This window comes from Crocodylus porosus, unplaced genomic scaffold (assembly GCF_001723895.1).
Source record: "Crocodylus porosus isolate Cpor-Errol unplaced genomic scaffold, CroPor_comp1, whole genome shotgun sequence".
Lineage (NCBI taxonomy): Eukaryota > Metazoa > Chordata > Crocodylia > Crocodylidae > Crocodylus > Crocodylus porosus.
Window position 1 is genome coordinate 9,279,985 of NW_017728916.1, and position 27,117 is coordinate 9,307,101.

At 38.8% G+C, this 27,117-nt stretch overlaps 1 protein-coding gene across 1 annotated transcript in view; it reads left to right on the top strand.

Annotated features, from left to right (window-relative positions):
• The first annotated feature begins 947 nt into the window (after positions 1 to 947).
• The window catches only part of PHF6 (PHD finger protein 6), a 33,477-nt gene continuing 7,307 nt past the window's right edge, over positions 948 to 27,117 (top strand). Inside the window, exons 1-8 of the mRNA XM_019536398.1 lie at positions 948 to 1,056; positions 6,826 to 7,003; positions 7,216 to 7,317; positions 10,933 to 11,066; positions 11,354 to 11,397; positions 23,894 to 24,057; positions 24,234 to 24,377; positions 25,951 to 26,055. Coding sequence (XP_019391943.1) covers positions 6,866 to 7,003; positions 7,216 to 7,317; positions 10,933 to 11,066; positions 11,354 to 11,397; positions 23,894 to 24,057; positions 24,234 to 24,377; positions 25,951 to 26,055 — 831 coding nt within the window. The 5' untranslated portion in view covers positions 948 to 1,056; positions 6,826 to 6,865. The remainder of the gene's footprint in view (positions 1,057 to 6,825; positions 7,004 to 7,215; positions 7,318 to 10,932; positions 11,067 to 11,353; positions 11,398 to 23,893; positions 24,058 to 24,233; positions 24,378 to 25,950; positions 26,056 to 27,117) is intronic.

The following is a 27,117-nucleotide window of genomic DNA, read 5'->3' on the forward strand; positions in this document are numbered from 1 at the left end:
TAAAATTGTTTTATCCACCCTGTTATTGGTGTCATTCACCCCGTGGCAGTTCATCATGACCAACTGTTTTCTCTAAGGACGCTGGTTGATGCCATGCAGCTGGCGCACCATCGGAGAGAATAATCTGGGAAGCTCCCTGCACTGGAAACTAGGGGACAGTGAGGCGGTGAAATAAAATGGAGTTCAGGCAGGGCCCACAGCATCTTCATGGACCCAAAACGGTGCAGAAGGGACCCCACCATGCGGGAAATCTAGGACCGGGGTGCTGTTTTCCCTGCTGGGTGGCCTGAGGGAAAAAAACCGGCACAGTGTAACAATGCAGAGACTCCAGCCATTTGGGATCCTTTGGCTCAGCGTGACTGCCACAAGCGTGAGCAGGCAGGATTGAACCTCAGCCCCAGCTCTTTTCTGAGGCATGATTCGAGCTGCATTTCCAGATGCTGCAGGAACACAACTGCAGATGGCACAACGGAACGCCACCACCTCCTGCTGCCTGGCGGCGTGGGGGTCCCAGCCACCACCATGTGCGAGAGGGCGTGCAACAGAGCAGGGCTGCTCGGAGCCACACACAGACAACCGATGAAGGGTGGTGCTGCCCAGTGCGCAGGAGGTCTGGTGAAAGAAGTGGAGGGGACATCAGTCAGGTCACCATCCTGACTAAACTAATGCCAAGTCTTGACTTGACCCACCACCATCCCCTCAGGGCCACCTCACTTCTGCGCATGCGCCAGTTGCGAGCGCCAAAAAGGGCGGGGAAACTGCGCATGCGCCAGCGCTGCGCCTACTCCCCAAGACACCCTTCGACGCATGCGCTACCCAGCCGCGCATGCGCAAATCCATCTCCCTCTCAACCCCCGCGTCCAACGGCCCGGCCGGCACGTGTGCGCGTGTGCAGAAGCGTCAGCCTCAGCCAATCAGGCGCCGGCCGTGACGTCGCGACGTGCGTGCGTGCGTCTGTGCGTGCGCTCGGCGGCGGCGGCGCAGCGTCCCCTGCCCCGAATGAAAGGGAAGGTCCCAGGCAGCCAGCGGCGGTGAGCGGCGGCGGCTTCCCCTCGGGTGAGTGCGTGGGGCGCCCTGTCTGGCCGGGGCGAAGGAGCCGCCTCCCTCAAAGTTACCCCCCCCCCGCCTCGTCTGTTCGCGGGTGGTGGGGGCCTTTCCGCTGGGGGGGCGGGGTGGATACACCTTCCTTTGCGATGGGGTGTTCCTCAGTGGGGTGCGGGTTCGTAACCCGCCCCAGGGGCTGGGCACCCACGCTGGGTTGGCCGTGCCCCCCACCGAGAGTCTCGAGTCAAATGCGTGGGTCAGCCAGTTCCGAAAATACATGAACACATCTGCACGCCTGCCCACCTGCGAATACCCCAGCTGGGCCATCGTTCTGGGAACGGGTCCATAATTGTGCGCAGGTATCCACAGATATAGACACGGGTATGTGCATAGAGGTATAGACACATGTACAGATATTTATATCTATCTATATCTATGTATCTCTATATGTAAATAAATAGATTTGTAGCTACGTACATAGAGAGAGACACATACGGATACATACACGTTCAAAAAGTCAGAAGATTTGGGTGGGAAGGACCCTCAGGAGGTCCTGTCCAGTGCAACCCCCTGCTCAAAGCAGGACCAGCCCCAACTACATTCAAGGCTTTGTCTGGCTGGGTTTTCATTACCTCCGAGGATGGAGATCCCACCACCTCCCTGGGTAACTTGTTCCAGCACTTTACTAGCCTCCTCATGAAACAGTTTTGCCTAATATCCAACCTCAACTTCCTTTGCTGTAGCTTGAGCCCATTGCTCCTGGTCGCGTGTGTGTCTGTACACCCCCTGCCCTTGCTTTATGCTGTCCACACGTTCCTAGAAAACGGCACATATCTCAGATTCGCATAAAGGGAGCCCACTTTACAGTGTAACAAATATGTTCCAAGACCTCGACTGTCCTGACCCCCAGACTCATTTTTACCACTTTTACAAGACGGTTTTGGTACTTGCCAACAGTAGACAGTACACGCACGCATGGGGTGGTGGTGAGTGTTTAGCTGGTGTGAAGAGAGGGTGGTGATGGACCAGGGAGATAGGAAGGAGATAAGCTAGTGGGATGCTTAGAAGCCATAATGGGGGTGGCAACTACAGAAACACGTGTTGCAGGCAACCGGTGAGGAGCACAGATCCACACAGGAGACTATATTTTGGTGTATATCACTCCCACAGTGCACCGCAGAAAGCAGGTGACTGCGGCACCCAGCACACCCATCGCATAAGAGTGAATTTACCTCGCATATAGCCAGTTTTTGGTATAAAAAGTGTCATCAAATAAAAGCAAATTTGCACATACGAAACCTGTGTAAGGCGAGGGAAGCCTGTATAACACATATACACATACATATGGATAGATAGAGATACAGCTATGCACACACATGGATAGATACACACACACACAGTCACATACGCATATGCAGGTGTGCATGTGTATTTGTCTGAATATTTTGTATTGCTTTTTGTGTCAAAGTATCCAAAAAGCACTTTGCTACCAAGCCTCCCGTAATAAAAACTTCTGCATTCATGTTTCCTTTGGCTTTTCCCAGACATCTCAACATAATGTAAGTGTTATGTTGCCTGGGACCTTCCCTTTGACATTGTCATAAGTGTTAAAAAATAAACATTCAGATTAATCCTTTATTTACAAGGGTGCTGCTACACATGCAAAGTGGGTTTACAGTAAACTTGATTTTGGAAAGTCTAGCATATAAACTGTAACCCTGTATTCTACATAAGAAATGGCAAGCTGAGGCCTGATGTTGGTAAGCAAATGAGGTATAAGGGGAAGCTCTTGAACTTCTCTTAGCAGTGGTGTAAGTGGCAGCTTGGTTACTTTCCCTTCTTTAGTGCTGAATAATGTCTGTGAAGAGCCTTCCTTCCCCTTTGCCCGTGAGAGATTGAGCTTGCACATTCCCCATGCGGTTCAAATCTGCCCTTGAGCACTGTGCTGCATGCAACTCCTGTTAAAATCAGGATGTTAAGGCAAGCATCACCTTGAATATCTTAACATGCATTAAGGAAACTCTTCTTATGAACAACACAATGGTGATAATTATAAAAGGAATTTTCTTCTGTAACTGAGAATCTTTTATGACCTGTTTCACTTTGTGAGATTTTTAGTCTGGAGTTAGGCACTCCTTTAGATAGGAGTGATGCTGATAATGCTTCTTATATCTTGATGGAGCATTATCAGTACATCTGGGTAGAATGCATCTGTGTTTTATAATCTAGGTTGCTAGCACACATGAAGATAATGCATAATGTCTGCCATCAAGGTTTCTGTGATATACCTTTGTTTTTAGAGTTTATTACCTAGCTATAGGACTTGTTTCTTTCAAATTTGGAAAGTAAGGTAGCAATTCAAGTATGTGTAGCCTCCCCCGCCCTTTTAAAAATCTGTTTAAAAGCTCTAAAAGGGGTGGGAAGAATATTTAATTGCTTTTGAATTGAGCCTGTTTTGTGTGTTCACATGAAGACTGGGTTGATGTTGAGGTAGTAATTTGATTAGCTGCTCTTAAACTATTTCCACCAAAAAACATAAATGTCAAAATTTTGCCTTCAGGATTCTGTATCTGTAACATGGGTAGGAAAGTCATTGTCTTAAAAAAATGTAAATTAACACAAAAACAAAGGTTTCTGGCGAAGCAATTAGAAATACCTCTTTTGTGTAAGATTTTATTAGAAATTTGAAACCTGGGATGGGCTGTGCTGTGAGTTCATGTCCCAAAAGAGTTTATAGTATGTAAAATGTACTATTACACATAAAGGATGAGCAAGTTTAAGTTAATATCAGCATTACAGATAAAATGGTTGTGTAGTGGTTTCTGAAACAAATACTTTACAGCTTGCTAAAGAAACTAAATAACGTTAACACGTAGGTAAACTTAAGACACAAAAACAAAGAGCTCAGATCTATAAATAGCACTTTTGGGTTTCCTTTAAAAAGGCTGGAGGAATACATCTCACGCTGATAAAAATGCATGTTACTTTTCTGATGTATACTTTTGCTTTTTTGCTGTGCTTGCAGGTTAGAAATATTCAAAAGTGTCAGATTGTTCTTAATTGAATAATCATGGCAAAATGCATTTTTTGCCAGTGAGTTGAATCTCTTTATTGTTACATCAACAGAGGCCTGAATAAATGTTATCCACAATTTTTCATTTTAGTTTTAGGGGTATTTTTATTTTTAAACTAATGGTATACAGTTACTTCAGGGTGTGAGATCATATATACAGTAGTACTCATCCTGATACAACAAATGCCCTGTCCAGCTGAAGGCCAACCGCCTCCAGTCACCTAGGAAAAAGGTAAATATTTTCTAATCTTGTTTCCTGGAAGTTATTGCACATATCATTTAATAATTTAAAAATAAAATAAGCAGCCATTTTAAATTCCCAGGGTTGTTATGAATTAGTCAATTTTTTTCAAAATTTTAGTTTGCCAGTCAGACTAATCTTAAAGGAAATTCTTTTGTTAGGAAAGCTAAGCCTGTTCGGCACACTTAAAAACTCATTTTCTCTGTAGTTATGGGTGTAAGAATCTTATTTAAACCAGCAGGTTTTGTGCAGGCATATTCATGGGCAGAATTTGATTTTGAATTTCTGAGTTGAGAGTGGTCATTTTTGCTACAAAAGAATTAATTACTGAATGAGAAAAAAGAAAAGCACAAATGTGAAATGAGAGAAAATCCAAAATAAAAACATGTAGCCTTATACATAGGTATATATTTGATGTAATGTTCTTTCTGTCAAAACAAAAGGGTTTTTTTTTTCATTTTTAGTTTTGCTACACTACTGCCAACTCATTATCACATGTTTTTGAAAGTGACCCAAAAAAAAAAATCTTTTTGTGATATAATTTCCCACCATTCTTCTGCTGTCCTTCTAAATGAGATCTGGCAAGTAGGAAGGTTTTTAAAGAATTCTAACATTTTCTAACATTTGTCTTTTCCTCCTTCACAAGTCAGCCCTTTTTGCTCTTTTGGAATGAAGTTATCTTATTTTGGTTTCTCTTTAAAAGACTATGACAAGTATTTCTTTTTAGTTTAATGCATAAGGACTCTCTATTGCCACTGCAAAAGGGTGTGACTCATTTATCCAGATTGGTACATTTTTTGTGCAAATCGGTAAGATCTAGAATCTTATTACTCTTATTGTGAGTATGCGTCACTAACTTAGTAAAATGTAGTTGGAAACAGAATTAAATGAAACTGTTGAAAAGAACAAGTAATAGGTACGGGATCTGTGTTCTCCTTTCCATTGATCTTATGTGAAATATGACATGCCAAATACATGCAGGCTTTTTAAGTTGCAGCAAAGACAATTTGTGGTGATAATACTAAAATGAGAACTACAGTGCATCTTTGTTGGCAATATTGTTTTTTTTCAGGCATATGTGTACAAAGGTAGCACTATTCTTCCATTTGATGTTAAAATATGGAGGGGTGTTGGGAAGCAGAAGGCTTAGGACACTCATAAGCATGAGTTGGGCTATGCAGATTTCACCAAGAAGTTGCAGCTATTGCAGCTCAATCCAGCTGTTTTGCGTCTTTTGTCCTTCTAGCTGTGGACTGCAGTGAGCAGAAGTTCTGAAGAGTATGGTAGTCTTCCTAATATAAAAAGCAGTCTAGAAGAGAAGAAGGCTGAGAAGGCTGTATTTGTCGCACTTGTGACTAAAATAATTCTAAGATCCAGATTTTAGGAGTTGAAAGGCAATAAACAAATATGCTATTTAGAGACTCTGAGTACCATGTTTGTATTACATTGTATTTGTTGGAGGCATAAACATAAATGGCCCCTTAACATGGGGCCCAAAAAGCATGCACCCATGGGTGTTTGGTATTTTCAACCTTGAGCTTGCAAAGCGATGCAAATGGGACAATTCTTTGCAAAGGCTCACTGAATTTGATCCATTCATGTGAATCTAATTCCTAGATTAGAACCTTTGTGGTATTATATTTAAAATGTTATCTGTAAAGCATAAAAAGTGTATGAATTATGGCATGAATTAAGTTGCTTTCCTTGGGATAAGAAAAGCTGCTTTCATGCAGATATTAAGAACTAGTATAAGATTGCTAAGAACAACCATGGATCTCAGATGTTTCCTTTATAGTATATTAGTCATGAAGATTCAGTTCTAAAATTTTATTCATAACTGTTCGACCAGCCACAGTTTATCTGTGTAATGCCTAACATGGTAATATTTTATCTTCTCATCTCAGAAGGACATTTACTCATCTTCAGTATTACAAATACGAACATTTTAAATTCAAAACCTGTTAGCTATTACAAATGCTAGCCCTGTGGGGTGTATGTGGGTTTTTCTTCCCCTTTCTCTTTTTGTTACCTCCAGAGGAGTTTGTAGATTGGATTTTATTGTATGCCAAGTTAGGGCTCTCAACACTATGCTTCTGGAATAAATAAAAAGAAGAAATGGGATGGGAAATGCAGTGAGACAGTATTGCATGAGTCTTTCCCCCAGAACTCTAATGATTGTACTTTGTATATTTTTCATTTATTCTCTTCCCTTTCCTCTCAAAGCCTTTAATTAGTCTGATTTTTCTAACTTCTTGCTTTCAGGACTATTACATGGCTTGCTGTCATGTTTCTCATAAACACTCAGAGCACTACTGCACCTGCAGAATGCATGCTTGCTTAGATATTCTAGTTCTGTGTATGCAGTTAAGTTTTTCTGGTGTTTTATGCAAAGTAACTTAAACAAGTACAGCTTCAATTGTTTTACGCTTGAAATTTATATCACTGTTGCACCTTTTCTTTTTCGTAGCATTTGTGAGGATTGAATTGGCATAGGCCATTTTAAAATCATGACAAGCTCAGTTGGACAGAAAAAAGTGTCTTCAAGACAACGCAAGTGTGGTTTTTGTAAGTCTAATAAAGATAATGAATGTGGACAATTATTGATGTCAGAAAACCAGAAGGTGGCAGCACATCATAAATGTATGGTAAGTACCCCATAGGAAAAAAGGCAGTCAACTATTTGTGTAAGTCTTATAGACTTAACCCAATAGCTAAATTATGTCAGCTTACTTTAGTGTTGGTGTAAATCAGTATCACTGTTGACTTTTATTGTAATATCGTGCTTTTTACCCATGTAATGGTATTTCATATTATTGTAAACCTTAACAATTAAGTTTTGTTTTTATATAACTTGTAGCTGTTTTCATCTGCATTGGTATCTTCACACTCTGATAATGAGAGTCTTGGTGGCTTTTCTATTGAAGATGTTCAAAAGGAAATAAAAAGAGGCATGAAACTGGTAAGTCTATACCTTTGCATCTTTGAAGTGGGAAAGTGGTTTTTTTTAGTATCTATGAAGCTCATCAGGAAGTAATGATACCATTGGCTTTTTAAAAATTTAAATAAATAAACTTTTCCCTTTTTCTGTTAGCACAAAGACAGTGAGTAGGTATCCACCATATGGAAGGAATTACTGTATTAGATAAAACTGGTCACATAGTTTATTTAAAAAAAAAGACTAATTATGCTCAATGGAAGTGTGATCGTGCTCTCTTGAAATGAAATCAAATCCAAAATGTCAAATAACTAATAGTGGGGAAACTGTTTAAAGTATATGTAAACATAGTAATCAGTCAGTTGATTTTACTTTCAATTTATCTATTCCCACACAGATCTAAACAGATTATTTAGGGGATGCTAGGTCAATTTTGGAATTACTCAGATGCAAATGTTACTGTTTTTACTATCACTTTCCTTTTATCACGAGTATTTAGCATAGTTTTTCTAAGCAAGTTTACAATCTCCTAGACAAACTAAGCCTCTTGTTCCTTTTAATGGGCAGCAAGCAATGAAAAATCAGCGTTTTTTAAATTTATATTTTCTAATCCAGTAGTTTCTACTTAATATTTTCTGACAGATTTCACAATGAAAGCCACATTCCAGGGAGCTGTGCAAGTGTAACGCTGCTCCTTTACCAGCATTTGGTTTCACTGCCAAAATCTGACTTAACTGCCAAAATGCTCTAGTGCTTCCATTTTTAATGATTTAATAGAGCTTTGTGGATGCAGATTCGTTATGAGATGCGCATATACAAAACTAGTGTCATATTTGCCAAACTCCATGGGATTGCACAATAAGAATTGTTGGGGTTTTTTTGGTTTTGGTTTTGTTTTGTTTTTGGTTTTGTTTTTTGGTTTATTTTGCAAGGCAATAATTAGTTTGAGGCTTTCCGTAGTTTTAGTTTAAGTGCTGGTTATAATTTTTTTCTTTCCTATTTGGGAAATTTAATTTGCAAATAATTACTAACAAATGATACAGTATAAATAATACTGTCCATGCATTGAATTATTTCAATTTAGCTTGGTGGAAAAAGTTATCTACACAGTAACCTCATTTGGAGGCTGAACTGGCACATTCTGACATCTTTTTGCATTTGCATCATTACTAAGCACTCTACTACTTCACCTGGAAATCTTATCCTGTAAGGGGGGCTTTTGTTTAATCTGATATGATGAATCTACTGAGATGCAACAATTGGAGACTATGAGTGTGGTTGGGGGTTAGCTACTTATAAAGGAAACACTAACATACAGATAGACCAGCAAGAAACTTTTTTGATAGTTAAGAGCATTTAAAGACACTTAGGAGATTTGTGTGTGTGGGATTTGGGAGAATATGTTCTTTTGAATCTTTTTGTGTTAGAGGGCAGATTATTAAAGTTTAATAATCAGGCTTTTCAACTAGGCACAGGTTTTATACAACGTTTTAAATATTTTTTCCTGATAGGTTTGGATGGCTACTGTTTTCATATGTTTTGCACTTAGCGTATGCTTTCCAGTCTAGCTTGTATCTTTTTTAAAGGATGCACTAATAAGCTCTGTATGGTGTTTCAAATCTAGTAGTTGTATTGGTAGTGGTTATAGCCTGTCTGTTGACAGTCACATTGTATGTAGCCATTTTCTTTTGGTGGATATTATTTAGTGAATATGTACTGAGGACTAGATCTGCAAATTAAAGCAACAATGGCCAAAATGCAGAGTGTTTCTGGTGACAGATGTCTAGCTGAGAAGAGTTGATGAGTTGAACCATGACAACAGACCAGTAATGCCAGCTTGTTCTTCAGTCCTAGGAAATGCATTGCAATGAGAGTATTGGTGCTTTTATAAGTCGTGAATAAAGTGGTGGCAACATTTAATTGGTACTGCTCTCCTTCATTGCCCCCCACCAAATTTCTGTATTCTTCAGGAGCCCTGTGGGTCGGATCTGACCTGCAGGGTTGGGGGGCTGAGCACTTCTGGTCTAGAAAATCAATCAGATAACATGGGCCTGTTGAATAGTAGGAGCCACTCCACTGAATCTCAGATTTGATGTTAAAATAGAACACACTATATAATTAAGTCCATATAAAGATTTTTCCAGTCAGCTATTTCACTAGAGACTTCACAGTTTATACAGAAGTAAATTGTGCTTCTAACCTACCAAAATATTTAAAGAATTAAAATAGAGGATAAAAGGAAACTGATGGATATAATTTAACCTTAAAATAAGCTTGGTAAAATCAGTTTCAAGATGTTTTGGAAACTTGATCTACACAGGGTTGGGTAAACACCTACAGTAGATTTAAAAACTAATTAAGACTAAGGAAACAACGCGAGTTCTCCGTTTTTAGAGAAGGGGCTACTGGATGAAAGTATGCTCAGTCCTCTTGTTATTCAGTTAATTCTGCTAAGAATTTGTGAAGAGCAAAGTAAATTTCAAGGAAAAGCGTTTACAAAAATCTGCTTGGAATTGATTTAAGTTAGTTGAGACTAAAATGAATTCTGAGAATCTCACTAAGCTCTCAAGAGTTATGTAGCAGGATAGATGGGTAACTTTATTCAGTATAGACATGTGGGGAATAATTTCAGCCTCTCCTACATACTGATGGGTTCTGAATTAATTATAACCTTGCAGAGAAAACATAGATACAAACACTCAACTCAAAAAAGAGACTCATTAGAAATCATCAGAAAGCTAGTTAAGCTTTTGGACAGTATGAAGAGGCTGGAAAATATTAATGCCATTTGATCAAATTATTTCCTCTCTCCAACATACAGCATGGAAAAGGACAATTAAAAGTTTAGAAAGATGATAAGTAATATCTCCCAAATGAGAAATGCTTTTGAGGTCTAGTGTGCCTGTTTTTGGAAGAGGGAAAAATAAGTCAGTAGTTTTCTGTTTAGCCCTTTCTGTAATATAAAAACAAACAAGAAGAGGTATTGATACAAATACAAAAATACGTTCCTTTTATGTGGCATGCAGTTCATTAAATTCATGAACTCTGATAGAGGTAACTTACTATAAAAAGAATTAGTTATAGGGGGAAGGAAGGTGGGGAGAAAAGAAAAGCAGCTGCATTTAACTAAGGTATAATTGCAAGCACTCAGTCATTCTGCTTCAGGCAATAAGCTGATTGCCAGCCAAAGTCAGGAAGGAAGTAGTTTCTTTTCCCTCTTGTTTCCATGGTGTAGCCCACACCTGACCAGGTGCAGTCTGAGATTTTGCTGCTTTCTGACCATTTTGGAGGCCTGACATTTAAGTGAACAATTAAGTCTTTCCCACTATGCCACTTCTTATTCAGCTAAAGGTTATTGAATTATTTTCTCAACTTGATTAATAAATGTGATAGTATCAAATGATTATCATGCTGTTGTATTTTATAATCGTGTCACATTTTTGTTCCTTTTAAAATTAATCAAAATGACACTTCATGGCAAGAATTGGGTATGACTAGATACTTTGCATTCAGTAACTCCATCTGTTTTATAGGAAGGGGAGTTGTTGTATGCCAGCTGACTGTTTTCAGAGCCAAAAGTTTTAAGCAAATGCTAACATGAATTCTTTCCCTCCCCCCCTCCCCCTCTCTCTACCATAGATGTGTTCTTTATGCCATTGTCCAGGAGCAACCATTGGTTGTGATGTGAAAACATGTCACAAGACATATCACTACTACTGTGCATTGCATGATAGAGCTCAGATAAGAGAGAAACCCTCACAAGGCATTTACATGTAACTACCACTTATTTATCATGTGTCTTCTATAGTTGCATTTCACCCTCTTTGTAAAAATGCCATTAGACTCTAAACATTATGAGTATTACAAAAAATGTTTTAAGGGTGCCTACGGTGTTTAATTTATTACAGCATTAGCTGAGTGCACCTTTTAACTGCACAATTATTGGGGGGTGGGGGTGGTATTTTAAAATACAATGAAATGTGCCACTATTTAATTTAAAGATGAACAAATGAGTTAGGAGTTAGGCTTATTTGACAATTTTCAACTGTTTTGTTTATAGGATTCTATGCCGAAAACACAAGAAAGCTACACACAACTCTGAAGGTAAAGCTATTCATTATAAACTGTTCCCACTCTAGATAGGTATTTTGGTTAAACTAATTTTTTCTGGAAAGTATAAATGGTTTCACTAAATTAGAACTAGGTGTAGAGGTGTTTTCTGAAACAGGGAATTTAGAATCTAAACACATAGAATATTTGGGTATTGCATAAAGTCACTGAAAGAGAGCCAACAGGAAGAAAACTCTTCTGGGATATTTCTGAGTTCTGATTTTCCATGAAAACAAAGGCTATGTGGAAGTAATGTTCCTGCTTTAGCAAAAGACATTTATTTCTAAGAGGAAGCTAATTTTTGTGTGCAGTTAAGTGTTCCACATCTTAAATTTGTTAATTCCATCAAGCAGTAGCTCTATAATCTTTCATTTGTAACAAAATCTTGTAGAAAGATGATGTCTCTTTTGACATGTTATACCCAAGGTAATTTTCTTGTTATGATAAATACTCCAAATAGCCTTGTCATACGTTAGAAGAGAAATTTAGTATTACCTGTAAAAACGGCTATGGTAGATTAACCTCAGATTTACTTTGTATTTTTTTGCTGACCAAGTTGATTTAAAAAAAAAAAGTTGTCATGGGCATGCACTCAGGCAAGCTTCCTTCTGTAAGTGGGGGAAGAGTATTGAAATGTAAGTTGTTGGGCAACGTATTAATAATAACATGTTATTAGGTCTCATAATACTGAAAAATCAGTTATGCGGCACTTCAGGATTTGTTTCCATTTTTTCGTTGTATTTGAATTTGGTAAGTAAGAAGAAATGAGTTTAACTTTGAATCTGTTCAAGTGAAACAGTGAAGAAATGGATGATGTCTTTTAATGAAGACTGAGATTGATTATAATAATTCATAATGCAGTTTCTGCCAAATGCATTTTGTTCATCTAACCAATCCATATGATTTGTGCTATGTCTAATAAAAATTACATTAATGATACAGATTATATTTTAAATCTTCCAAATCTTTTTATGTTTAATTCAAACTCCATGCTAAAACTAGATTTTTAGCTTGTCCAGTTATACCCGTATATCATTCTGCATCTCATTTTATATATATATATATATATATAAAAAACAGTAATGGAACATGGCTGCAGTGTCTCATGGAAGGATAGTGAGGTCTAAGAGAGTCTCCTAAGTAAATAGTTATTTGAGACAATACGTTACTTGTATTCACCATGGGCTTAGTTATTGACAGCCACTGGAAAATAATCTTCCTGATTCTGTAAGAGGCTTAATGCTCCTTCCTGGCCCTTTGCTCCTTCCTGGACTTCATTGCAGGATCAAGGCCTTTTTTTTTTTATTTGAGAGCGTGAAAGAGGTGTTACTGTCTATTATGGCATGTCCTAGCCTCTAGCATGAGGGGCTGTTAGTTTTAGTAGGGCCGTATCGGTTGGAAAGGCCATGGATAAATTACTGCAAATGTGCAGCAACTCTTCTTTTAAGTATTAATAATGACTGTACATTTTAAAACACTGAAGTTGTGTCAGCTGGTGAGACTAATAGACTGAAAAAATGCATCTAAATGGTACAGGTACCTGAGTTGTATAGGGCAAAAAGCCCTACAGTACCTACTTGGCAATTTCATTTTCCATTCCATTCAGTTTAAAATATTAGTTTTGTTTGTAATAGACTTTTGCTGAGGACTTGAGCCAATACTCATGCCATAACATGTTCTCTTTCTACCAGGGGCACAAGCTTAGATATCAGAAGACTCGGTCTCTGGGGACCTTGTGCTATATTGACAGAGCAGTATTACTGTTTAACATTTGTGTGGTAGCGAGGGTCCTATTGTGGTAGGACTTCAACAGCTGGTTTGCACATGCACTTAGTCTCTGGAGAAATGTCTTTGTTGAAGCGGCAACATTTGAAAATGTTACAAGATCCTTACATCTTGGGAGATGTGCTGTATCTTTAAAGCAGAAAAATGTCAGGTAGACATCAGGGGCTCTAAGAGGAGGCTTAGAACATCTCCCTTTGTTAATTATTATTTAAATATGGGAAATGTGTTTAGAACTAAAACAGGCATAAGCTTGAGCTTGTTACCAAAAAGCAAAGCACAACGAGAAGCTTGGAAGAGGGTGTTTTTGTATATTTTATTGGCTTGTTTCTGATGGAAAAAGTGAGTATCCAAGAGGGACATGAGTGTGGAGAAGGGTGGTGGCTTGGCACACTAGAAAAGACATGTGGAGAAGAATAAACAAATTAGACTGAACTACCAGATGCTACTTCAATTGCTTTTTCTTTATTATTTTATTTTCATGAATCCCCACTCTCTGTTGTTTGCATACTAGAATAGTGAAGGCTAATCTGTGGTCACATGCCTCAGCCATTATACACAGTGGTACTTAAGCTGTCAGTCCTGTGTGAAGAAAGTGGACCAACCTGCTCTGGATTGCTGTTTATCTCTGACCAGTTTGGAGCAGTATGGTCTTGTACACAATTCTCTGTACCCTACTCTAAGTGCAGTAGCTCACATATTTTTGTTTTAGTGCTTTGATAGTATCTGGCTGAAAATTTATTTTTTTCAGAATTAATAGTTTCTCATTTGTTTTGATCATGTCGTAGCCATAATCATAGGGATCTAAAGTTTCTGAACAAAGCTGTCACGATGTCCAAGACCACTATTTATTTATTCATTCTTCCTTCATTCTCTAGAAAATGGGTAGTTTCTGAATGTCTTGTTGAAACGTGTCTGTAATTCTGATCTAGGAATTCTGGCACAGGCCAAAAGGAAAAGTTATTCTCCTTTTTACTGAGAGAGAGATGCTGCTCAAGGACTTAATTTAATGACAAAATTGCACCGCTAAAATTCTATTTAACCTAGTGAAAATGCATCCCTAACCAAGTGGGGCTCATAGTAGAGGGCGATATATTTTCTTAGACCAACAAGATTTTTGCAAAAAGAATTCTTTAATTGCAAGCTTTTGGGCACAAACACCCTTCGTCAGGCATTGGAGAAAAGATTGTAAAAGTCCTCCTGGGTAGAAATGAAAGCTCATATTTCATAGGATTTCACAGGGGAGTCAAAAGATGGAAAATTTATTCCTCTGGGAAGACCGTTTTTAGCTGATAGGTACGTCTCAGTTCTCTTGAGGCTTTGTGGTGATGCAAATTACCTTGAGCAAAGGCAGACTACAGGTGGTCAAAAGTGCTTCCTGCTTGGGAAATGATGAAGATTTTATTAAAAATAATCGGCTAAAATTTGATATCTTCCATGTCAGATATCCAGGTTGTAGCTGTATTGGTCTAGAGGGAAAAGCAATTGGGGCTTGTCATAAAGGTGATTATCTTTCATTAGACCAACAAGATTTTTGCAAAAAAATTTTAGCTGCTTTTTTTAAATGAAAACATCATTTCCCAAGCAGGAAGCACTTTTGACCCCCTGTAACCTGCTCAAGGTAATTTGCATTGCCACAAAGCCTCACAAGAGATCTAAGACACACCTGTCAGCTAGTAACGGTCTGCCCAGAGGAGTGAGTTTTCCATCTTTTGACTTCTCTGTGAAATCCTATGAAATATGAATGTTCATTTCTACCCAGGAAGACTTTTACAATTTTCACTCCTAACCAAAGCGCTCTGGAAGCCCAAGACAGGCAAGAATTTGTTAGACCACATGCTTCCTTATTCACTAAGACAAATACCTGAGTAATGTATGTTCTCATTTCTTTAATGGCTGGAAGAAGTTGCTGAAGTTCTACCTGTTTATTGTTGAATGTAATATGTTCCAGTCAGAGCACAAGAAACCACATTTGTTAATTCTCGGTTTCAACTGATCATTGGCTGCCTTTCATATTTCTTTGTAGTCTAGCTTTCATATACATGGGAGCTTTAGAGTAGTTGATAGTCTTTTGGTTTCATTAAGTAATCCTAATCAAACCTAAGTGGTGTACATAACATGTGCCTCTGGTAATATAACAAACTGGAGGGTTATTGAGTTAAAGCATAGGCATACAGACTAAGCCAGAGTCATGTTCTCCTTCTTGGAGAGCCTAGAAATAGTGAAAGATGAGATGCTTATGATTTGTTCTATGTTGCAGTTTTCAATTAATTTGGTAGATGGTGGTTCAGAGAAGTAGATTGAGAGGTCCTCAAAACAGCCTTTCTCCCTGGAAATCTGCGTGAACTCTGAGTTGTCATCACCCACCATAATCTAGAAGTTGCTGTTACTTTCACTGCGTGTTTGACTTTGTTTGATCAGGGCATTTCAGTACCTGAATGGTTGTTTTCCTGACAGATTCTCATTTACATTCTGGGAAGTGTGTGGCCATGTTTCCATCATGTACCTCTTAGGTACAGTTTTTTGTATGGTATTGTTAAAAGAGTTTATTTAGTGTCTTCTGTTTGAGGATCCCAAAGTGTTTTACAAATATTGACAAATCAGAACTCTCAACATTCATGCCAGCTGAGTACAACATGCACATTTTACAATTGGAGAAACTAAGGAACCAGAGTTGGTGACTTGTTGAGGTCACTCAGTAATTCAGTATCCAAGCCAGGAACAGAAACAAAATTGCAGTTACCAATATGTGCTTTTCCCATTGGGCAGTTTGGGGGTCTTCAATCCTCAGACCTTTATTATCCCAACAGATGAGTTGTTACCAGTATTCTGCTTCTCCACAGTTCATTGTGAACCAGCAGTCTGACCTTTGCGGCAGCGGAGACTGACAAGGTTGCCCCTTGCCTGATGTTCTCTGCCATTGTGGCAGCCTGCTTCTACAGCCAATTAAAAGTTTCAGCAGTTAGCTTCAATGGTATTTAGAGCATCAGCTCTTTGTATTTGACTCTCATTCTGTTTACTGATGCAACAGATTCACAAGCATTGTTGCCACCCACTCTTCCAAAAATACCTGGTCTTGCAAGAAATTTTAACGAGACTGCTCCAGCGCACACGGGTTCTCTACTATAATCCCTTCCAGCCCGAAGCTCAGTGAAAGTCAGGCTTTAAGTACCTGGTTGTGAGTATCCTCCAGAATAAGAGCTTTTAGTGATTTCATTTTCCTTTCTATACCAACACCAGGACTTTCGGACTAGAATTTCTTGCCACCCTGTTGGGTTGGTAGACTCATTGTGTACATGGTCATTTTGCATCCAGACATTCCCTAGGATGGTTTAGATTTTAAGAGTGTTCAGGACCCAAGTCAAAACCATAGCCTCTGCATGCTAAGCACTACGGAAAATCTTTGTTACAGAGCCTAAATGGAGTCGAACTCTTTAAAAAATCTGACGTTCTGCCTTTGAAAGGGTGGTAAGCTATGATTTTTTACATGTTCATTTATTGAAAATAATTGATGGCCAAAAGATGGCTTGTATCATTAAGTTCTGCGTAAAGGGTTGTCAGAGCTTCTGTAGACCTATAATATACCTGATAAGAGAGAGTTCAAGGTAATCTAGGTCAGGAATGTAGTACTTCTGCATTTTAGTCTTCTGTTATATCTGCTACATAGTAATAAAATGGACAGTAATGAAGGTGGAGGCAGTCTATATACGTCGTTAGTGTTTGGAACAGATGCCTGGAAGTTGTGGGGTCAGAAAATGAAGTGTATGACAATACCACTTAGTTGTATCTAAAGCTTGCAGGGAATTTTGTGGAAATGATCTTTCCACAAATGGAAATCGGTATTCCTTTATTCAGTGTGGTTTTTATCTTCCTCTTCAAATCAAACATGAAATCCATAATCTTGTGTTATTCAGTGAGTTGAACAAGGGTAATATTTCTCCAGAAAACCATTCAGAGGCAGCACACTATGTACCAAAGCAATTACTTCATTCCAAGCTCTGCACAAACCAGATGCTAGCAGGAACAACATCCAAAACATATTGGCATCTCATTCAGATGATGTTCTGGTTAGTCTTGGGGTAGAATTTTTGCCTTAGAGAAATTTCTTGCTACAGCCATTTTTTCTGTTACATTAGGAATGGAGTACACCTTTCACACTATTGCTTTGTCTTCTGTGCTGCTGCAATTAGAAGCCAAAGTATCAGCCTAACTCTAAGTCAAGTCTTGTACCTTTCAGGTTTTATTGGAGAAAAGTTGCAAATTCCTATGAGATGTCTTAGAACTTTCTTGATTTTTAATATTCAGGATAATACAGCTATAAACCAGTGTCCTCAATGTTTTTAGACTTGAGGTCCCCCTCAGTGCCAGTTCTTAGTTTTCATCTGTTTTTTAACAACAGAAAAAAGAAGAGAGCAATACTTCTGTTGCAGAAAATTCAGAAAGACCACAACAGGTTAAAATGTTTTGGATCCTGTGGATTCCTATTTAAAATCTCTTGGCTTATCTTGTGAATCATGTTTGCACACCTGGGTGCGCTGACACTGCATGGCACCCTTCAGCATCCTTGAGGGGATCTCAAGGGACCTCGGGGGGCTATGGCACCCAGATTGGAAACCACTGCTGTAAACATTCCTCCATATGTCTTAGTTTTGTGACTGTAGAGTCACTCCAATCTAGAAATCGAAACAAACATCTTCAGAATAGTTGTTTAACCCAGTGGTTTCCAACTTTTTAGACTGGACCAGCAAACCGCAGACCGGAAGTGACTGTGGACCGGCAAACTGCGGACCAGCATACTGCAGATTGGAAGTGACCAGCATACTGTGGACTGGCAGCCGACCCTTTTTTTATACTGAGTTTATACTGAGTATAAAAAAGGGTCGGCTGCCAGTCCACAGTATGCTGGTCACTTCTGGACTGGCAGCCAGCCCTTTGCAGCCCACTACCAGGCCAGAGCCTGGGGGTTGAGACTGTTTGGTTTAACCCGCTGATGGGCTAGAAGTTTTATTTTTTTATTATTTTAATTCCTCATGGAAAACGTCTTTTAGGTAACTAAGGGGTGGGGAAATGCATGTCTTAGTTTGAAGTTCAAATCTTTTATTGTGTTCCTAGTGGATGTTGTCCAGTTCTCCCCCATTTAAACCTATGATAGTTTATGGTACTTGAGTCTGTTCCACAATGCTTAAATTCTAATCTGCTTCCTACCTAAACAGTATCTTATCCATAGAAATACCCCGTTGTCTTACTTGTGTGTAGAGGATTTATACAACTAGTTATTATATAAGTTCTGCCATTATATTTTGAATATCAGACAGCCTAGATCTGTTTGTCTTCTTAATCTAGACCAGTAATTCATTTGAAAAAGTACTCAGATTTATCCAACAGCATTTAATTCTTCTGTATGACTTGTGTGTCTGTCTTTGTTTGTGGCATGTTATATGGTTTCCTTTACATTTCAGGCATTGTGCTTTTGTAGATGTGCACGAGGGTTTGAAGTGATTTTCTGGAATTCTTAACAAATGGTTGCCTGCGAGCTCAGGGACATGGACTTGGTGGCTTAGGAGGCCCGTTCCAGTCCTGCGTTCCTGTGTGCCTGTTTGCTTTCTAAATGTATCATTAATGCAGCCATAGAAAAAGTTCAGATGCTTCCTACTGTAGGTGCTCTACACTTGAAAAGATAGTAGCTCAGCTCAGTAGTATGTCAATGTAACCCTTTGCCCTTAAATCTCTCTTTATACGTGGGAAATATTTGTAGTATTCGTGTAACTCAGACTTTCTCCATTATCAAACATTTCTTAAAAGTAACTTGGGTAGTTTGATATGTAATTGTATATCACTACTGCTGCCTCATGAGTTGTGCATCTGTCTCGTTCAGGTGTTTGTTTTCCACTCTTATATGCCAATGACTAATGTATCCTTATTTGCCGTTATGGATGCATTCACATCCTCATTGTCAAATGCAGGTGAAAAGAAACTATTTACCTTTTCTGGCATTTCATTTTTTGTAAAAAATAATTATATTGCCATGTTGTTAATTTATTGTTCAGTCCTCTAGTATCTTAAAGGTTATCTTACCTAAATATCCTTAGGTACCTCTCTGCTTCTGTGTTTCTTTTCTTTTTTGAGGCTATTCCTTAAATCTGTCCTCTTTCTTAAAATTCAAACATTGCCAATTTTGCTCTGGATACTTTTTAGAGCTTTTCTGTTACTTGTTGTGACCTACTGGATTGTACAAACTAAAGCAGATGCTTGCTTTTAGATTTACATACTACTGCCTTCACAATGCCTAACGTTTTGGCACCTTATAGCTACAGCATCTCTTGCTAATAAATGTTGCTAGTTAATTTTGCTCAGTATCATCTGCATTTATCAGACTTAAGCTTTTTTTGCACTAGGTGTTTTGTGTGAGGTATTGAAATAGGTAGCTTACTGTTAGCCTCTGCTTTGCATGTCTTCCTCTTACTGGTTTTTGTCACAATCTTAATTACTTTGCTGTCACTATATTTTCCTTTAATGCTAGCTTTTAATGAGGAAGGATTCCTCATACAAATAAAATTGTTATGGTAAAGGATAGGCAAACAGTTCTCAGCATATACTATTATTTCCATGCTGGAGCAGGACAAACATTCAGGACCTTCACTTCTAGCCATCATGATGAGGGTGATTGATTTCCATGTTGATAGCCCAACGAATGGATAATTCCATAAATCAGTTTTTTGTACTGTTTGGTTCTATTAGTGGCATTCTGAAGTATAAGTATGACGGGATTCTTTATCACTCCTTTCTCTTCTCAAGTTATTGCCTTTCTTGATTTAACATACTTTTAGGGCTATTGAAATATAGACTGGCTCCTTGGGCATTTTTTTGTGGAGAATACGTTGTTGGATCAGGCATAGCCCACTTCTTAAGTTATGGTATATTAGGTAATTTTGAGGGCAGTTTATAAGACATAAGAATTTCCCATTAAAAACTTTTGTCTAATGATAAATTGAGACTATTGTGGCCATTTCAAAAATCAATGAAGGTAATGGGGCTTGGGGGGCAGTCAAAGAACATTTAGGGAGACTAGTGGGTTCACACTATGGGTTGTACCCATGATAACACTTCATATGGTCAGGGAGGTGTTGAACAACTTTTTGTGTTTCCCTTAGTTCAAGCTGACATGAGAAGTTGGAAACACCCAACCATCAGATGCCAGGGAAACAGGGTAAGCTTGGCAGTGGGCTTGAGGGGAGGGGTAGGGCAAAAACCATATTGTCTGTTGAATAGTAAAGACTGTCCAAGGCAGTGTTGTTAAGTCTGGTTTTAACCTCTTTATTTTCTGTACTGTTACACTAGTTCACAGTGCTGTTAATAAAAGAGAGTGTAATCTTCTAGGCATAAGTCCAGGATACAGATGTGCCAGCACAAAACCCCGTGTCTCTGTAGAGTCCCACTGAAATGAGTTCCTAAATCCACATTGTTTGTAGTACTGGTGCCTTTAATCTGTTTGGGGTTTTGAGGGGGGCTCATTTATTTAGACTGCTTTCATGAATGTCATAAAATTCAGTGAATTCTGAACTGTTTGGGGACAGAAAGACTATCCTTTGAGGAAAACCGTGAATTCTTTCTTACGGTATTATATTACCAAATAATAAAGCTGTCAAAAAATTGCATGGTCTATTTACTGTTGAAATCTTTTGTTTTCTAACTGTCAAAAAAACATAAAATGAGTATTGGAGAAAAGATTCTTTCTGGAGGCTGTAACAGTTCTTTATATATTAAAAAATAAGTTGACTTTCATCATGTGTTTGCTTGTTTTGTAGTTACCAATGGCCTGTTAGCATTGTAAATGTTTAGTAGTGTGGTGTCTTAAAGATCTTAAGGATGGGTGTTTAAAAAATTGATTACCAGGAAAAGAGGGTGGACTGAGTGAAGGAAGAACTGGTTGATGATCGATTTATTGATGAGGAACTCAAGAAAAACCTTACATATATAAGCAAATGGACAATGTGATTGATGACATTCAGTCTAGTATGAAGTTCTCATTAACTGAAGTTTAAAGGGACATTAACTTAACATCCATACTTTTGACTGAATGTTTTTACCTGTGGTTACAAGAAACACCTAGGATTCTTATCAGTGAAAAATACAGGACAAGGTTTGGAAATATTTCTTTATTATTGGAGGACCCATGCATATGAGGAAACAAAATAGGATTCTTCTCGCTAGAAGAGCACAGAGTTCTAAGACTTAATTTGTCACAACCAGTCTGAAGAAAGAGGTTTCCTTTGGATATTGGAGCTGACATCCATATTGATTGTGGGAACTGAACAGGTCATTTGAAATGAAAAAATAAACTAGACTAGTAAAACAAGTATATCTTTGTAGTACACAGACTGTTTTTAACTAGGAAGTTGTGAATTGTATCGCTTGACTACACCATCAGTCCTTCCATATTTTATTTTTAAAAGGAAGCTGTAATGCTCTGTATCTTAATCTGGGGAATGTGACATTTAGATTTGCTTAAAGGTAATGTTAGGTAGGTTGATGCTCATGTTTTAGTCTGGTGAAATGTGTATATTTGAATCTGGCATGTATATTCCAGACTGTACCAAAATTTGTTAGTGCTTCTTAGTTTTTATGCATTATATCTGAGTATAATTTATGTTAGCTGAAGGTGGATTTTTTTTCTCTTTCATTAAAAATATGTAAGAATATCTAGCTCTTCTGGAGTTTGACAACAGCTGTGGTAGACTAAGAATTGTTCTTACCAAGCTTATTCTTGGGCTCAGGCCAGCAGCTCAGTTACTGTACTAAATTTAGTATTGGTGGGGCATACTGAAGTGCTAGAAAATTGACCTTTGTAAGTGCAGTGTTTGCCATGGGAGTGAAATGCATCATATGCAATTATATTTGATTTGACATAATAGATCAAGGAAGAAGCAGAGGAATGTAAATTGGAGTCCTTTGATTTGTGCTACAGTATTTAGTCCTGAAACTATTAATCCTGCTTCCATACTGAGGCCATGATACTATAGATATTACACACCTTAGTAATGCCTAAATAATTTGAAAAACATACTAAAATTCTCATTAATATAAAAATCAGGAGATCCAGTTTTTCTGATTTGTGATTCTGTTCTGTTTGGGGCTGCATCTCCATCTTTGTTTCTTGAATGGTGAGGAATAGGCAGTGTCCACATATGACAGATCCATCTACAGCTTTGCATGTTGGTCTTATAAAAAGATGTCATCCGAAGGGCTGATTATAAGAAAAATGATTCGCAACCAAGTACAGCAAAGCTAGTATTTCGGTATTAAACATAAGCCACTCATGCGACAAAAATAAACATGACTTGCAGTAGGTGTGTGTTAACTACATAGTTTAAATAATCAAAGGGATTCAGTAAAATGTTTGATTACAGTTCTTTGTATCATGATTTCTTAATTGCTGGCATTTTTAGAGGAATCTAAGAAGGCTGAGTCATAAGCTCTTAAAAAAACAAAATAAAATCAGGTTTTAGTATAGTGATAAGATGAAGTTCTTAAAAATTCAGTACTTCATTATTGTAGGTTGGTGTACACTTAAAACTTACGGGGTTGCTGAAGTGCTGAGAACAGGCAATACTGGTATATCAAGAGAATAAATTAAATAGTTGACACAGATTGAAAATGCAACAACATTAACCAGCTGCCATTTTCTTTAATATATTAGTGTTGAAAAGATCTGTTAATATTCTTAGCGTTAACATCATCTACGTATGTCTTTGGGCTGGGATATTTCCAGTACTGAGTGGAGGCTGCTGCCCAGCAACATGGTTGCAACCACCAGTGGTAGACTTGAAAATGGACAGTCATTGAAAGTAATTAGGCAGATTTGTTTCCCAGTTTATTTGTAAAGATAACTGATAATTACCATCCTAAGAGTTAGTTTCACTGCAGCGGCCAAAAGAGAGCAGTTTTTCTATTAAAGTTATGAATATATCAAGCTTTAAAGTAATGCATCTTTATAGAGTGATTGGTTTAAGACAGTGGCTTTCAACCTGTTGTCCAGACTATGTCTAAGGGGTCCATGAAAGATGACTGTGATCAACAGAAACTATGTGAATACCCACACTTAGCTTGAAAGGGGTCTGCACCTCCATTCAAAATGTTTTATGGGTCTGCAAATGAAAAAAGGTTGAAAACCACTGGTTTAAGATAATACGTGATTGACACTGGGTTTCCAGGTCTCTCTCTCCCTCTTCCTTGTGAGTCATCATTCTGGAAAACAGCCAGTGTTGATTTCAGTATAGTACTTGAATTGTTTAATAGAAGGCAACAGGTTACGTAGAATAAATTAGTTTACACATGCTTATGGTCCATTCTGACCACACATGCTTGCTCAGTTCCCATTGCTTTCAATGGGAGATGAACTTGTATATCTGAAGACAGAATTTAGCCTTGAACTGAATGTTGCTACAAGGAATTTAAATGTACTACATGTTGTAAAGTGAATGTATTTGACTTGGTTGTTTTCAGAGGGGTATACAGTCATACTGTATAATAGTAGAAGACTAAAGGTTATGTTTCTGTAATGAACTGGAAATCAGGGCTGCCATTTCTGTATCTGATCATAATTCATAGGAAACGGGAAGCCATTTATCATTGTCTTATCTAAAGTTTTGTTAAACAGTGCTCATTTGTGAGGATTGTTTCTTGATGTTGTTTTCTGGCTTCTAAGCAGATTTAGAAGAAGGTATCAATGAACATGAATTGGAGCCTTCACCACCAAAAGGAAAGAGGAGGGGTCGGAAGGGAAAGCCAAGGAAAACAAATTTAAAAGGGCAGTCAGAAGACACTAGATCTACATCCTCACATGGCACAGATGAAATAGAAAGCAGTTCCTATGTAAGCAGTAAATATGCTAAACTTAAAAAAAACTGCATATATCATTTTTTGAAATTTAAATATTTTGATTTAACATTTGCATTTGTTTGAGCCTCCAGATGGTGGCTGTAGTCTTTTAAATTATGACCACACTTGTTAACCAAGCAGTATATTTTAGTAAATTGTTTTTCTTTCAGAGAGACAGGTCTCCCCACAGAAGCAGCCCCAGTGATACAAAACCTAAATGCGGATTCTGTCATGCAGGTGAAGAAGAAAATGAAGCTAGAGGAAAGCTTCATATATTTAATGCCAAAAAGGCAGCAGCACACTATAAGTGCATGGTAAGTCAAGCTATTGTTATTAATTAGCACAGCATTCTGATTCTTTTTGAAATGTCTTACTTTATTTTAATTTTGTGCCCTAGCATCTAATTATGCATTAATAAAACCTGTGCTTCCAGTAAGCTGCTAGTACTAGTGTGTTGTCAAATGAACAACTCATTTATTTTTCACCACAGGCAACAGTAGAAGTTGGCTATGCTTAGAGATGCACAGCTTCCTTATAAATATTCCCCTTTTCTGTAGCTACCATAGGCTGTGTTTAACCAAAAAAATAGTGTGAACTAAAGACTCCACCCTAAAGGAACATGCCACTGCCTTCCAATCTCATGCCTTTAGGCACAAGCCTGAGGATAGAGATGGGCTTTGTTACTCTCTGGCCGCATCTACATGAAATGCTTATGGCACAGCAGTGTTGTGGGGCACGAACTGTGATGCAATGCTATTCCACACTACTAATGAGCTATTGTGAAGTCAGCATCACCAGGAAGCCATGCAGGGAAGCTACTGTGCAGTAACACCTGTTACTGGGCAGTCATTTTAGTACTTGGGTATGCAAGTACTAAATGACTGCACAGTAACAACGCACAGTAGTCTGTGATAGAGGCTAAATGGAAGTCTTAACTGCATCTTAGCCTGCTGTCTTGGACACAGAGCTATTTTCTCTCCTGCCACGAAGGGACACGTCCAACCAAGAGAATAGATACGTCAGTAGAGCATTATTACCCAGCCTGGATTTTGACCTGAATTTTTCACTTGGCCTCGTACTATTGGAAAGTCCAGGGTAGTTCATATTATTTACTGAAATCTTCCAACAGCTATTTATAGTATATGCAGTATAGTCAAAGTAACACATGAATGGTGTTGCTGTTCCTATAACCCAAAATGCACTCAGCCAAAAAATGTTACTTATAATGAACACATGTTTTTCTGACTTGGGAGTGTCCTCTTTTCCCCTTCTAAGCCTTTCCCAGGAGGTTGAGTGACAAGACAAGTCAGTGGAATAGGTTAGATGGCGCAGCAAGGGGGATGAAATGCATGATCTGATCAGCATTTTCATTTATTGCAGTGCTTTTTTATTGCTGCATGTCTTCCATCTTAATCTTCCTTTTACTCGGGGGTGGCCAATCTGTGGTGCACGTAAGTGGCACAGGCAGCCCGTCTGTGGCATGTGGCAGATCGGGAAGCGGGGGACAGGCAGCACAGTGGCAGGTAGGGCAGGGAGCAAAAAGCAGAGCAGCAGATCAGGTAGGGGAAGAGGATCAGAGTAACACTTGGGGAGGGTGCAAGACTAAGTCATGGCTTGCCTGTCAAAAAGGTTGGTCCCCACTGCTTTACCTGTTGCTTTTTTTACAATAAATTTCTAAATGCACCAAATGAAACTAAAGCATAGACTGGGTGTTGGAAGGTATATGCAGATTGCCAGTATGCTTAGTGTGCAGTTTTCTCCCAAGTTTATCAGCAAGGCACCTCTTTCCTGTAGGCAGTTGAGTACAGAATGTCTCCTTCTGTTACCTCTGTACCTAAACCTTTTTGTGGTTTAACCTGACATTGTTCAAATGTATTTGTTTTATAGTTGTTCTCTTCTGGCACTGTCCAGCTAACAACAACATCAAGGGCAGAGTTTGGTGATTTTGATATTAAAACTGTACTTCAGGAGATCAAGAGAGGGAAAAGAATGGTATGTCTTTTGGGTTTGTAATCAATACCTTATTGGTTCTATTGAGTGTGTGAGAGATCCTGCTTATCCCTTTTGACCACTTTATTCCTATGGTTACTTGTAACATTTACTGTACGTTTTTACTACAGTATACCTCACGAAGGAAGCTTGTTGGCCCTTGGAAAAGAAGGGATTGATGGCTTGTTTTCCAGACCAAAAATGGATGTTTTGTGAAAACGTCAAAAAGGCCAAGGGAATAAACTCCTTCAGCAAATGACCATTAATAGTTTGCTCTCAATATACTGTAAAGGGACAGCGTGAATGAATCCTTTGCTTATCTTTCATGAATTCCTCTTTAAAAACTGCTTGGTTTCTCGGGCCTGCTGGTCTTCAGCTATGAGGAAGAGCTGTCTGCAGGGCTTCCTACATCTAGGGTTGCTAATCACCTGGGCACCTGCAGTGCCTGTCTTCTCCCAGGCCTTTGGGCCACAATAATCTGAAGTGTGGAGAGACTCTGTTGATGTGTCTGGTTGGAGAAAATACTGTGGCCTTTGTTGGCACATGCTTGTTTTTGGAGGGGCTCCAGCACTTCATGGTGGCATGTTAGTATGACTGAAATTATGTTAAAACCCTAGAGCAGGAGACAGGTTCTCAGGGATGTTTTATGATTACACGAAACGGCAATTTCTTGCTAGATCGTTGCCTAAAATTATTATATCGTACTGAGAGGATCCAGAGGAGGGCCACCCGCGTGATCCGAGGACAACAGGGCAGACCCTACAGTGAGAGACTGCGGGACCTGAACCTGTTCAGCCTTCACAAGCGAAGGCTGAGGGGGGACCTGGTGACCGTCTATAAACTCACCGGGGGGACCAGAAGGGTTTGGGAGAGACCTTGTTTCCCCAGCGCCCTCTGGCATAACAAGGAATAACAGCCACAAGTTGTTGGAGAGGAGGTTTCGATTAGACACAGTCAGGGCAGCTAGGATCTGGAACCAACTTCCAAGGGAAGTGGTGCTGGCTCCTCCCCTGGGGGTCTTTAAGAGGAGGCTTGATACCTACCTGCCTGGGATCATTTGAGCCC